General features: G+C 32.5%; 1 protein-coding gene across 1 annotated transcript; it reads left to right on the top strand.

Moving 5' to 3' along the window:
* The first annotated feature begins 3,443 nt into the window (after positions 1-3,443).
* Positions 3,444-13,333, top strand: LOC114412367 (phosphoglycerate mutase-like protein 4). Its single transcript, XM_028376224.1, has 7 exons — positions 3,444-3,637; positions 3,887-3,965; positions 10,243-10,293; positions 10,417-10,527; positions 11,173-11,304; positions 12,258-12,333; positions 12,818-13,333. Exons 1-7 carry the CDS (start codon positions 3,612-3,614, stop codon positions 13,039-13,041), a joined length of 699 nt encoding a protein of 232 aa, XP_028232025.1. The 5' UTR covers positions 3,444-3,611; the 3' UTR covers positions 13,042-13,333.
* Positions 13,334-13,712: the final 379 nt, after the last annotated feature.

The raw sequence follows: 13,712 nt of genomic DNA, 5'->3' as shown, positions 1-13,712 counted from the left end.
ACATTTTTAGGTGTAGGCCACTCTTGGATAGCCTTGACCTTTTTTTTCATCAACTTGAACCCCTTTGAAACTCACTACAAAACCAAGAAACACAACATGGTCTTTGCAAAAAATGCATTTTTCAAGGTTAGCATACAATTGTTCCTTCCTAAGGATACACAACACTGATTTTAAGTGTGCAACATGCAAATCATGGGTTGTGCTATAAACAAGGATATCATCAAAGTACATCACCACAAATTTACCAATGAATTCTCTCAAAACATGGTTCATTAATATCATAAAAGTGCTTGGTGCATTAGTCAAACTGAAAGACATAACTAACCATTCATATAATCCATATTTAGTTTTGAAAGCGGTTTTCCATTCATCTCCTTCTTTAATCCTTATTTGATTGTAACCACTTTTCAAATCAATTTTGGAAAAGAAACAAGCACCATGCAATTCATCAAGAAAATCATTAAGTCTAGGTATTGGATACCTATATTTAATGGTAATATTGTTTAAAGCTCTAAAATCAGAGCACATCCTCCAAGAACCATCTTTTTTTGGAACCAAAATTACCGGGACAGCACATGGACTCATGTTATCTCTTACCCATCCCTTACCAATGAGTTCTTCCACTTGTCTTTGGATCTCCTTGGTCTCTTGAGGGTTGCTCCTATAAGCTGGCCTATTAGGCAAAGAAGCTCCCGACATGAGATCAATTTGATGCTCAATTCCCCTCAATGGTGACAACCTACTTGGAACACTTGATGGAAACACATCCTCAAATTCCTGCAAAAGAGTTTTCACACTAGAAGGCAATTCAAAGTTGTCGAAGTGTTAGTGGTCAACATATAATTTTTGCAAATCAACAAGTTAGGGGCTATTTTGAATGAAACAACCCTTTGACCTCTCCTTTTGTAGCTAGAAAATTCTCCCCCACTTCAAGTGTTTCACTCATCTTTTTCCTCTCTTGTGTTTTCCTCTTTATGTCCTCACTTTTTGAACTCTCAAGTGTTTGGCTCTCTTTTTCTTTTTCTCTCTTTTCTTGAAGAATTTTCTCTCTTATTTTTCTTTGATCCTCACACACTTCTTGTGGATTCAATGGTTTGAGCACTATCTTTTGCCTTGACGCGTGAAAGAGATCTTGTTGGTGAAACCATCATGATTAGCCCTCTTATCAAATTGCCATGGTCTCCCCAAGAGTAAGTGGCTGGCCTCCATAGGAACAACATCACAAAACACCTTATCATTGTACTTTCCAATGGAAATATCCAATTCCACTTGCTTCCTTACTTGCACCTCTCCACCCTCACTAAGCCATTGAAGCTTATACGACCTAGGATGTGGTTTTGTGACTAAATTCAATTTAGACACAAGTCTTGCACTTGCCACATTGGTACAACTCCCTTCATCAATGATCACCATGCAAAATTTGCCATTAATCAAACATCTAGTGTGAAAAATGTTTTCTCTTTGACTTTCCTTCATAGACTTCAATTGACGGCCAAGTAACCGCCTAATCATCAACAATTCTCCCTTCGGTGTTTTCTCCATCTCTAAGAATCATGTCTTTCTTTTTTTTTTCTTTCAATTTTGTGCACTCTTTCCTTTTTCCACTCTAGAATTCTCCTTGAGTTCTAAAGCAATTCAAGAGAAAGTTTACACAAGGTTCAACCACTAATTTGTGACAAGAAAAAGGCTTAGGGTTAGGCTAACAAAGGCTTAGAACAAGGACAAAAATTCTAGCAACTACACAATGGGATTTTTTTTGAAGGAATTAAACTTCAGAATTTGGTAATTCAAACCTTCTAACAACCAATTATATTACCTTCAAGAATTTTTGAAAGCTATTATAGCATGAACCATTAATGTTAGGTGATGAGGTGTACTAGTTGCGAATTGTGTTCTAAATTGAGTTGTTAGTGTATCAAAGGAGTCTACAATGTTTGGGCACCGATGGGTGAACCAGTGAAGGGCCTGACACCCTTCAAGGATGTGGGGAACACTCGACATAGGACAACATGGTTAGTAGTGTACAGGTTGACTTAAGTGATGTAAACATCAAAGTGCTCATTTGGGTCACTGACACCATCGTACTTCTCGATAGTCAAGTTCTTCCAATTGGAAGGGAGGGTAGCTCTATGATATCGGGGATGAAGGGATTCTTGAATTGAAGTAGTTGCTTCCCCAATGTGTTTATGGACTAGGGGTATGTGTCCTGCCGAACACTAACATTGGTGGCCTTTGACATCTCAAAGGTTATTGACTCTGCCTCTGCTCTAGAGGGTGTTTCATTTTCAGGTCGTCAAGACCGACTACCCTCTTGTAGTTGTGCATTCTCCTAGCGAAGGGTCATTACCTCTTCAGCGTGATGCCGATGCATATCCACTACTTGCACTGATAATCTCTTCACCATTGGGGATAGGTCAATTTGGTCCTCCACGTGCGATTCTTCATGCTGATGATTCCCAGGTTGTTATGTTGCAGCTGTGTTTGTTCTAGTTCGTGTAATTGCCATATTTTGTGGGGTCGGGGACTATATTACACCACCCCAAGGTGGGCGCAAAAATGTTCCAATCACAATATGATCAAACACTATTCCTTGTGCCAAAGGGTCCTTTGTGTTCTTCTTGCTTCTTCACTTTGTCCGAATGATGTGATCCGAAAGAGGAGGGTACCTGCAAAAGTTACTCTAACGCTCAAGTAAGGGTTTGATTTAGAGCAATAAATACGAATAATAAATGTCCATTCAATGAATAATGATTTTTTCTTGGGGATCCTACCTTTTTTATACCAACTTTATTGAGTCTTGAACCTTAAGCTTGTGTGCACTGATTACCATATGGGTAATCTGTCCTATAAGAAGATTAGGTGGTCTAATCTCATGAATTGGTAAATGCAATCATTGCCTCCTACCTTGAGCTAATAACTATCTAGTATGTTGTTTTGGTCTCTTCTGGGGTTGAATAGGCACTGGATGTCCTATCAAATATATGGTTTTTTTTTTTTATCAAATGGCGAATTACACGAAATAATATTTATCCATGTCCTATCCAATATATGAATTTTTTATCAAATGGCCAATTACACGAAATAATATCATCCAATTGCTCCGGGTTCCAACTAATCACGAAATAATTATTTAATTGAAACATGAACCCAAAAAAGTATTTTATAGAGAAATTAACAAGTGTAACACTAAGCAACAAAGGATTAAATTATTGAGAAAAGAATTAACAAATGGAATACTAAGCATAAACTAATAAGAACTAACCCCCGAAATAGTTGTCAAATTCTAAAGTGAGGGGACAACCCAAAAAAGTATATTATAGGGAAACTGCGTCAACCCAAAAGAAGTATATTATAGGAAAAAACGTGGAAAATTATTAACAAAAGCGAAGCAACGACGAATTGTAAAACGACAATATTAAAACAAAAGCGAAGCAACGAGGAAACGAAAGTATTGAGTGCAAACAAAATTAACAACCACATTAACGATCATCCATATATATTATACACCTCAGTATTTTTCCTCTTGTGCTCATTGTCTGTCTCTTCTTTCATCTTTGTGTTTCAAATTCTTAGTTGTTGTAACCAAATCAAGCAAACCTTCGTCACTAAGAATGGCCACCACCGATTCCCTTCCCAGGTTCCTTTCCCTTCCTCAATTTTTCATTTGGAGTGTTCATATATATATATATATATATATATATATATATATATATATGTAGTGCTTAATTATTACGCATGTGTGTATGAAAGATGGAAATCAGATAATCCATTTAATGAAATTCTCTGAAGACAATTGCAAGGTTTTTTTCTTGTACTATTTGTAATTTAATATTTCCTTAATCCTCAAAGTAATTGATAACTATGATGTTTCTGTTGGTGGCTATAGCTATCCCCATCCAGATTATGCCGAGATTGTTGTGGTGCGTCACGGTGAAACAGCTTGGAATTCCCAGGGAAGAGTTCAGGTACTTTATTTTATTTTTCCTTCGCCGGCGTATGATTTTTTTTTTAATTTAATTGAATAATTTAATATTGCATATGTTATACAAAGACTCGCGGGTTGAAACCTATTGAGCCATACGAATCTGTTCTTACAAAATCTATCTAGCTAGACTGAGAAATGTGAAGGTTGCCCTCTCATTATCTCCGGTCCTTAATTTCTGCCCAGTATATTTGAGGCATGTATGGATCCAAAATTAAGGAATAAAGGAGTTAAAACAACAATAAAAACCTTATTTCACTTAGATAAGTTAACTACATGCATCACGCGCATGATCATATTTATCATGAATGATATGTGTTTAGCGCGTATTGACAAGTTTTACATTGACTTTCGAGAGCCAGTATCCCTCGAATTACCTGAAGGCTCAAATAAGAACTTAACCCAAGTCCTTGATTCGAGCCTGACATATTGATCTACAACAACATTGACTTTCGAGAATCTAATACAACTCTTATCTTTCACTCGACTTTGAAATTAACTAACATTTAATCACAGGCCCCTCTTGAAGAAAAAAGTTAAAAATTAAATAAATTTTAATATTGTAAAGGAATATCACAAGAAGAGGGATTGAATTATAATTTTTATTAAACTTAAAACCTTTTAGAAAATAACGATGTTATCGTCTAATGATGAGTATCTAAGAAAACAAATATCAAATTTTCATAGGCCAATTTAGATGATAGTTTTAGATTTTGTAAAACAAACAAAATTTTTCAGAAGCAAAGATCAAATTCGAACCTTGAGTCAATTTAAAGCACATAAGAGAAAATAAACAGATAAGAAATTATATTGGTTCATCTCAACCACGTCCAATTCTTAACAAATAATCAAATTTCACTAACTTAATAAGTTGCAAGTATTTATCACTATCACTCCTGCCTCCTTAACTCAAGTTCTACACCAAGCTTGTTACAACTAGTATTTTTTTGTCCTATCAAGTCATTGTTGGCTCTAATACAAATAAAAAAATTTGTTTGTTTGATTGCATAATGACTAACACTCAATTGTCTTATAGATGGACATACAATCTTAGCATGTAGTCTTTTCTCTCAAGATAATCAAAGTGTTTTGAGAACAATTCTAAACTTTACAAGAATTTACACAAAGAGCTTTTTACAGAAAGAATTTGAATATGAGCGCTTTAGTTAGTTGTTCATGTCTTCAAAGTTTTTGGTAGGTATAGGCCTCCTTCAATCAAGTGTATGTTGTCTCTAAACGAATATATTTCTTCTCTTAAACTTGTGTTTGAAGAATGTGGCCATTGGGACATTAAGTGCGTGCATTAAATTCGTGTACTTCTTTATACTGGAAAATCACTCTTCTTCATTGGGGTGTTGAACACTACAACATAAAACCACTTCCTTTTGTGTTAGAGCAGGTTTGTGCAACAGAGAACTCATTTTTATGGCGATTAAGGACTTTCAAAGCTTGACCTCATTTATTCTTCATAGGATTCGACAGATCCTAGGAGAATGCCTCTACAAAATAGATTTTAGACACGGAGTATTAAATGAAGTCTTAAATGTCATATCAAATCATGATTCCATCTTGCTATCATTTGAAACATCAGATGCAGACTTCACGAAACATGTTCTGATAGCATATAAGACATAACTTTTAACCTTTGTATTTGTTTACATTTAATCAAAATAATCAAGGGTCCTGGTTCATCTTTTGACTTAACAATCTCTCCCCCCCCCCCCCCCCCTCTTTTTTTTATGTCAAACAAACACAAATTTAAAAGTTGAAGGCAAATTTATAAGATTTCACATTAAAGTGTTAGTCAGTCTTATCAGATGCAGAAAGTATATATCATAAATAGATCATAATACATCATAAGATTTTGAGATAGAGTCCGAACAGATAACAAAAAACATCTCATTTTATTCATATAAGAAATTTCACATCAAGAATATGTGTTTCAAGTACAGAACAAAAAGTTTAAGGACAAAAATTTAAAACTTGAATCATAAAAAAAAATCTTCTTGAATTGATGTTTTCTTAAGATTTTTGGCTCCCTCTTAGATGATGTCGTGCACTTTAGCTTTTACTTTATGTCCCCCTTTTGTTTGGCATCTTATTCATCAAGATTTCGTAGAAACTCATCACTAGAGTAATCAGAATCGGATGAGAGATGAATAAGATTGTCTGGAGGTGTAGGAGGACGAGGAGGTTTCCATCCAGTGATCTTCTTATAAAAAATAATCCTAAATCATAAACCACTTGCAATCCTTTTTTCCAGCATGAGCATGATCCTTCAATGCTTGAGCAAGTGCTTACCTTGTTCTAACAAGTTCAACCTTGATCATACAAACATGTGCGCATAAGGGTGGAGGATTATATGCTTGAACAACCATGGAAGAAGATTCAGTTTCAACATCTAACTCTACTTCTTTAATGATAGGATCCATATGATGAGTGAAGAAGTATCTGGAGAAAGGCAGGAACACCACAAAGGAAAAGGTGCAATCAGACACATCATAAAACTCCCTTTTCGTGAATAGATCATGTTGAAAAGAGTCTCTTGAGTGAAGCAATTGTGGTTCATGTTTGGATATCAACATCCAATTTCATGGTGGACTACATCTGCAGGTGGCTTCTCATTAGGTTCCAAACCAGAGCAACTCTCCTAAGTTTGTGGAACTGCTTCATGGCGTACCAATTAGTTAGCTCGGTCTTTTGCTCCAGAGCTTCAAACTCATGTTTAAAAAGTCGACCAAGACGAGCCTTGAAAAAGTGGTTGGTGGAGCATCTTCATCCTCTTCAATCAGCATCTCCTTGCCTTTGTAGTAGTTGGCCTTTTGATACATGATACGCTAATCAACCGCAATCTAAAACTGGGTTTTAGGAGTAGCTAGTTAATGGTAACTTCGTTAGATGATTCCTTGACATGGCTAACAAACTTAATTACTTTCACTTTCTATCTTCCCAGGTACACTCAAAATACACCAATATCCATTATTGATTCATCTTCTCCCTAATTTGATCAGAAAGTGCAGGAATATCGCCCAGGAAATGACGAAAAATTGTAATTTTGGAGGGTTTTTAGTCGCCATAAACTGTTTAATTCATTTTGGGGTTTTTTAATCGCCATAAATTATTTAATTCATTTGTAATCAAATTACACATGTATTTATTTTTACATTGACCAAATGAATACGAAAAAATTTACGAGGAAAAAATTAATACTTTTTTTTTTCGAGAAATGTTCTCATTGTTAGTAATGAATATTTTATTTTATTATGTATAAATATATTTAAAAAATTGAACAACAATTTTAGAAAAATAAATTATGTAAATCAACTACTAATTTAATATAACTTGTCAAAACTTTATATTTATGATTTGTAAATTTATAGATATAGGAAATTTTTATAGTATTAACAATTAGATATATTAGGATTCACAAAATGTAGTAAATATTTTATGAAATAGTGGAAATATGATAATTCCATACATTGAAAAAAAATAGAGACAATTCTTTACTCTTAAGTTAATAGACTTCAATTTAATATACAAAAATTAATTAATTATAAAATTATAGATAATGAGAGCTTCCTTTGATGGATTCTTTGTATTGCTTGCTGGAGATCCCTTGTGTGATTTCTAATTTCTCAAGGAGTTGTTTTGGGGAAATGGGGATGGCTTGCCTTCAGAATTAATAGAAAAATTTTCAACTATTGCAAGGTCTATCATTTCCCTTTTCACAATTGACACAGGCTTGACTGTAAAACTTAAGGGTTTTTGATTAACAATTATAGAAAACCAATAGGATCTTGAAATATATGATTCTCCCACTTAATCGATAAACAATGCATATCTTTCTCCAAAGTGAGACTTCTCTCTGGTGCACTTTGATTTCTTGGAAGAGAAGAGAAACAAGATTTCACTTCCTTGACTATTCTTTTTCTCTCTCTACATTTGTGATGGTTAGAGATCAAAGAGAACACTTTTCTGTCAGGAAGGGAACCCTGTTTTATATTAGTGAGTATTCACCACTTTATAACCACTACTCCCATCAAGTAACAACTATCTCTAGAAACTTCTCTTATTTAATCCAATTACAATTTAATCTTTCATTATTAATTATTTATTTATTAGTCCCTATATAAGTCGCATGCCTCTCACATGAGACATTAATTTTAACACGGACCTTTATTCTTGTTTCAATAATGTAGATTGAGGAGAATGATGGGTGCGGATGCCACACCCATGCCTAAAAATATTCCACCACCTAAGTAGTGTTGTTGAAACTTCAACTAAATCTAAAATAGTTTAAAACAAATTAAAAAGAAAAATAGATGTTCTACAACCAATTGGGAGTTAAAACTCTAATTTCATGAGTGACTGAGTGAAATCAAGAGAACTGTGAATAGAAGAGATAGTCTCACTCTTATTTACTAAGTCTAATAATAATAGTAGTTGATTTTTCAAAATTAAAAATATATATTTTATATATATACCAATAAGTTAATACAAATTAACAGGTCAACATGTCTCGATATTAAAACTCATGACCCAATCTAAAACTCAATAGGTTTGAATGGAATGGGTTGAGTTTGACTTGAATGCAAAAAAAAAAAAACCCGACCCAAACTGTTTGAGTATGTTTAGATCAATTCGAGTTTACAAGTGAACACCCCTATTCATAATAGGTATTCCAAAAAATGATTTTCATATTTTGGAATAGGTTGTTGGAATTACCTAAACATTTATGGAATATCTATTCCGAAATATAAACATCATATTTTGGAATGACTATTTTGGAAGTGTATAGGTAATCCAAAAAGCCTATTCCAAAAAATCATATTCTGGAATACCTATACACTTCCGACATGGTCATGTTGTTATAAAGGGAGGGCAATATTGGAAAATTCAAAATATTTGGAGGTGGAAGGAAGAAAAAAGGAGTGCATTTGTGATTTGGGCTCATTTTATAATCTGAGGAAGTTGCTATTTCCACTTCACACTTTACTTATACACTCCCCTTTTATTTTTCCAAAAGCACCCTCCATAATGATGCCCTATTTTACTGCAACCTGTAGATATATCCATACACTCCCCCTCTTGTCCTCCAATAATTGCAATGATCATTGTCTCTTCCTTTTCTGCCATAGAAGATGACAAAAACAATTTCCTCATCGCTTCCCCTTCCGTTATTGCCGATCTCAACAAGATTTTGTTTGATGATGTTGTTGCAAATGATGATCTTACTGACTTGTTGCACCACGCTTTGCCTTGGGTATCTAATGTGGGTGTTTATGCATTGCTCTAAGTGGTCCTCTTTTTCCTGTGTCTATGTAAGTGGAAGATGAAAGATGAATTTTTGAATAGGAGGCACATGTGAAGAAAGGGAAAAATTAAAATGAGTGAAGAGGAGGAGTAATAGTAGGTGAATATGGAGTAATATGATTTTCTATTCACAAGATTAAGAATCATGCTTCTATAAAACACTTTATGAGAAATAGGGATTTTGGAGAAAACAAATTAAAAAGGAAGTCTATTAGTTTTAAAGGAAAGTGATATCACAATTGCCTCTTAGAAACACAGATTTACACGTTATTTTTACTTCATGTTGGAAGAGTCAAAAGGTCAACTTCGGCTATAATCAATCTAATAGCGCATACTTTTATGTCACGTAATTTATTTTCCATCACTTAACTTTAACTGCCAAATTCCTCTGTAATTTTATTCTAGACTTAGTTTTGCATATAGGCTATAGACACTAGCCTACGGTACATCATTGGGAAAATGGTATATATTGGTAGGTCATTTACAGCATTCTCTAAACAACTTTTGATGTTTTGAGACTTGAGTAGAAGTTTTGTACCATTGTTGTTTTTTTAAGAAGTATTTACTTCCTTAAAATAACAAACTTAATATTTTCTTCTCCATAAGTTACAAACTTTTTTCTTTTCAAAGTAGCGGGGGAAGTTATGCACTTCCGAAAATATTTTTACAATTAGTTTAATAAAAACATCAATATTTGTACCGATTTACCAATATTCCATTCCATTGGTTAATGTTAGAAAAGATCAGTCGTATTGCTCATAACAAAATGCTTTCAGTGTCTTAACTATTTCTCCTTGTCCTTGTACTACAATATGAAATCTACGACTTATGTGCTTGCATTTAATAACATTTCTCTTCTTATTCGTTCTTTCTTAAATATGAGGTTCCTTTGAGTTTTCTTGCTTTGACCATGTTCAATTTTCACACTAATACTCATATGTAAACAGGGACAAGTGGATATTGAATTAAATGAAACTGGAAGACAACAAGCAGTTGCTGTAAGTCACGTTTATTGGATTATCTAAATTCTTTATACAAAACCAAAACTGGACCCTTAACTTATATCTTTGTTTTTTGTGCTTTATGATCCTACTTCATGTAAATTTTATTATTTATTGTAGGTGGCTAATAGACTATCCAGGGAACCAAAGATCTCTGCTATATATTCTTCTGACCTTCAACGGGCTTTTGAAACAGCACAGATAATTGCAGTCAAATGTGGAGGGCTAGAGGTTTGAACACATACTGGATATTCTTCAAATGTTCCATTTCATTGATTCAGTTGTCATATTTAGGATAAAATATGTTTTAAGTTTTTGTACTTTTAATGAAACTTATTTTAGTCTTTGAATTTCAAATTTGATAGGTTTAGTTCCTAACTTTTAGAAAAAGTAGTGGTTTTTGTCCATCCTCTCGTTTTTGTAATGTGGGACAAAAATCACTATTTTCTAGAGTTCAGGAATCCAAATTGATTAATGTATGAGAATAAATATCAATTTTTACTGAACCTAGAAACATATTTTATATAATAGCCTAATCATTCATGATTTCCATTTTAACATGCTCAATGATAGAGTTATTCGGTTCATTTGGTTTATTGATGTTCCAGTCTTGCAGTGCCTTTATGCATGAAGTAATCTAACTGTTTCTAAGTATTTATAAAATAAACGGCGATGAATCTTTTTTCCTTAGATAGTAACAAAAGATTAATGTCAATAAAGAATAGTAGGGGCCTTTTCTTTTACAAAATTATAAGCATACCCCTTCTTAGTTAGTTATGTTTTTTGGTTTATTATGATTGATCTGTTATGACTTATAAGTGATCTTGTTAGCACCTATATTTTTTTAGTAATGTTTACCTTTGATTGAAACTCTAGGTTGTCAAGGATTTGGACCTAAGAGAAAGACACATGGGGGATCTTCAAGGCCATCCTTATCGTGAATTAGCAACAACTAATCCCATAGGTTACGAGGCTTTGGAGTCTAAGAATGATGATCGAGAGCTCCCTGTAAGTACATTACAAGTCAAATGGTTAGCATTAAATTCCTAGATTGTACGTAATGAGATTTCTAGCTAGTAACAGCTGAAGAACATACTTTGGATTTGACTATCTATTTTTTTTTTTTTGAGAAATATGAAATGAGAGATGCTCGATTAGAGAACTCAAAATTATAGCTGCTTTAAGATCAATTAGATCATCATCCATTTGGAAAAAAAAAATGCTAAGATGAACTGTTATAAATATCTGTAATTGTGTGTAGAGTGATAGCAAAATTCAAATTATGTATGTTTCACTCATAAAAAAAATTATGTATGCTCTATGATTCTTTTTTATGTTTTTATTTATAAGATTTAAATTTAAAATTATATGTTTATTCTTTTTTATAAGATTCAATCTATAATATTTTTTATTAATTATTTTTAGATTAAAAATACTCCTAATTAATCAAGAGAGAGGATGTACTGACAAATCATTACTATTCCCATACCTAACTCTTCCTTCAATTTTGTTTATTTCTTCTTATAAGACTCTTTTTAAGTTATTTTTTTCATTAATTATTTTTTTATTTTATTATCCTTAGTTACTTTACAACAAATGTTATGTATTAAAAAAATAAATGAGTTATCTCTTGTCAAGAGTCCCAATAATTTTAAGAGTAATTTTGAAAAAATAACATCTATTGTTAATAAATTTAATGTTATTAATTATATTAATTAATTTTTTTAAAATGATGTGAATTAGTTAAAAGAGTTTTATATATATATCTAAGGAAAGAAGAGAGAGAAGAATATTAATGACAAAAGTTAGTTTTAGAAAAAAAATGTAAATTTAAGATAAATTTATTATTATCAACTAAATTAATTATTTTTCTTTATTGATGAATTAGATAATTGAGTTTTATAAATAAAAAGAAATAGAGGAAATATATAATTTAACGATATATATACCGTTACGTGCAGGGTGGTGGAGAAAGTTTTGTTCAACTGTTTGAACGCTGCAAATCTGCGTTGCTGAAAATTGGAAGAAAACATAAAGGTATATAGGCTACTCTACTAGTGACAATCCTTCCGCATATCATGACATTATGTTTTTGTGATTCTTTTATTTATTAGAAATGAGAGGATCAGATCCTTTTAGTATTTTTTTTTTATTTTGATCATGATATTGGTGTTAAGAATTCATTTGTTTATAGATGATTAATATGAAATTCTATTTTTAATCAAGTTTTTTTTAATTATATTTTTTTATCTAAAAACTTTAATTTAAGACTTTACTTAAATAAATTGAATCAAAATCACTCAAATCAATAATTTATTGATAGATCTTTTTATCCAATAAATATACAAAGATCAAGAAGATAGTTTATCCAGCTTTTATATTGAAGTAAAACTTTAATCGATTAAGTACCAATCATGAATCTGTCCCTTTTCCAAAGTCCTTCCACTTGCGCCATGAAAAATAAGAAAAGGTCCCTCCACTAACTGCTACATTAGGCTGATGCTATCATTATTAATTGCAGGGGAGCGAGTTGTTGTTGTCACTCATGGGGCATCCATCGAAACTCTTTACAGGTGGGCCAATGCAACAGGAAGGTATAAAGGGAAAATAGACAATGCATCCATCGCTGTTTTTCGCTTGTACGGTGAGGATAAATGGACCTTAAATATGAAGGGTGATGTTAGCCATCTGTGCCATAATGGATTTCTGCAACCTGGTTTTGAGGGTGACACAACTACTACTTAGGTTATAATTTGTGTAGTTTACCATCCAAAAAGTTAATAAAGTTTCATAGGATGGAGAAGAAAGGGATATCAGGAGGTGTTGCTACATATGGTTTTGGCTTATATCACGTGGGAAATTTGTTAAATTGATGAAAAAACATATCACAAAACAAAACAAAAAAATATCATAAGACCAGAGAAAAAATTACACAAATCTATTTAACGGATCATCATCATTATATCCACATAGTTATATTATCTTGTTAACACAATTCAAATCCTCAACCATACATTCATTACCTCAATTTGTTTAACATGATTTCAACTCTCATTTCTATATTCATAATCTCATTACAAGTTCTTTTGGCTAAACTTATAAGCTCTCCTTTCCCATGACCCCACTATCTAGGATCGATTATATTATGTCACCTCTTAAGCAGATAATAATATATATCTTGTAAAATCTAAACAAATATACATCATCACCGATAAAGAGAAGGATAAAGATTCCTAAACCACTTTCCAATCATTCACCTTAAAAAACTGTTTATGTTTTTTTTAATAATTACACTATCAATCTAAAACAAAAGTTTTATAAATACATTCATTCATTACATACTTAGTTAATTTAAATTTGATAGTTGGATAGGTAAATAATCATACCTTGTTAACTGAGATAACAAATATTTAAAA

The sequence above is a fragment of the Glycine soja genome, chromosome 5 (genome assembly GCF_004193775.1).
Source record: "Glycine soja cultivar W05 chromosome 5, ASM419377v2, whole genome shotgun sequence".
Taxonomy (NCBI): Eukaryota; Viridiplantae; Streptophyta; class Magnoliopsida; order Fabales; family Fabaceae; genus Glycine; species Glycine soja.
This window is presented reverse-complemented; position numbering and strand designations above follow the sequence as displayed.

Bases quoted from the DNA above. Each gene is read 5' to 3' on its own strand.
- LOC114412367 (XM_028376224.1), top strand. From the start codon at position 3,612: ATGGCCACCACCGATTCCCTTCCCAG. The intron at 3,966-10,242 runs GTACTTTATTTT...ATATGTAAACAG, and splicing joins ATTCCCAGGGAAGAGTTCAG to GGACAAGTGGATATTGAATT. The intron at 10,528-11,172 runs GTTTGAACACAT...TTGAAACTCTAG, and splicing joins TCAAATGTGGAGGGCTAGAG to GTTGTCAAGGATTTGGACCT.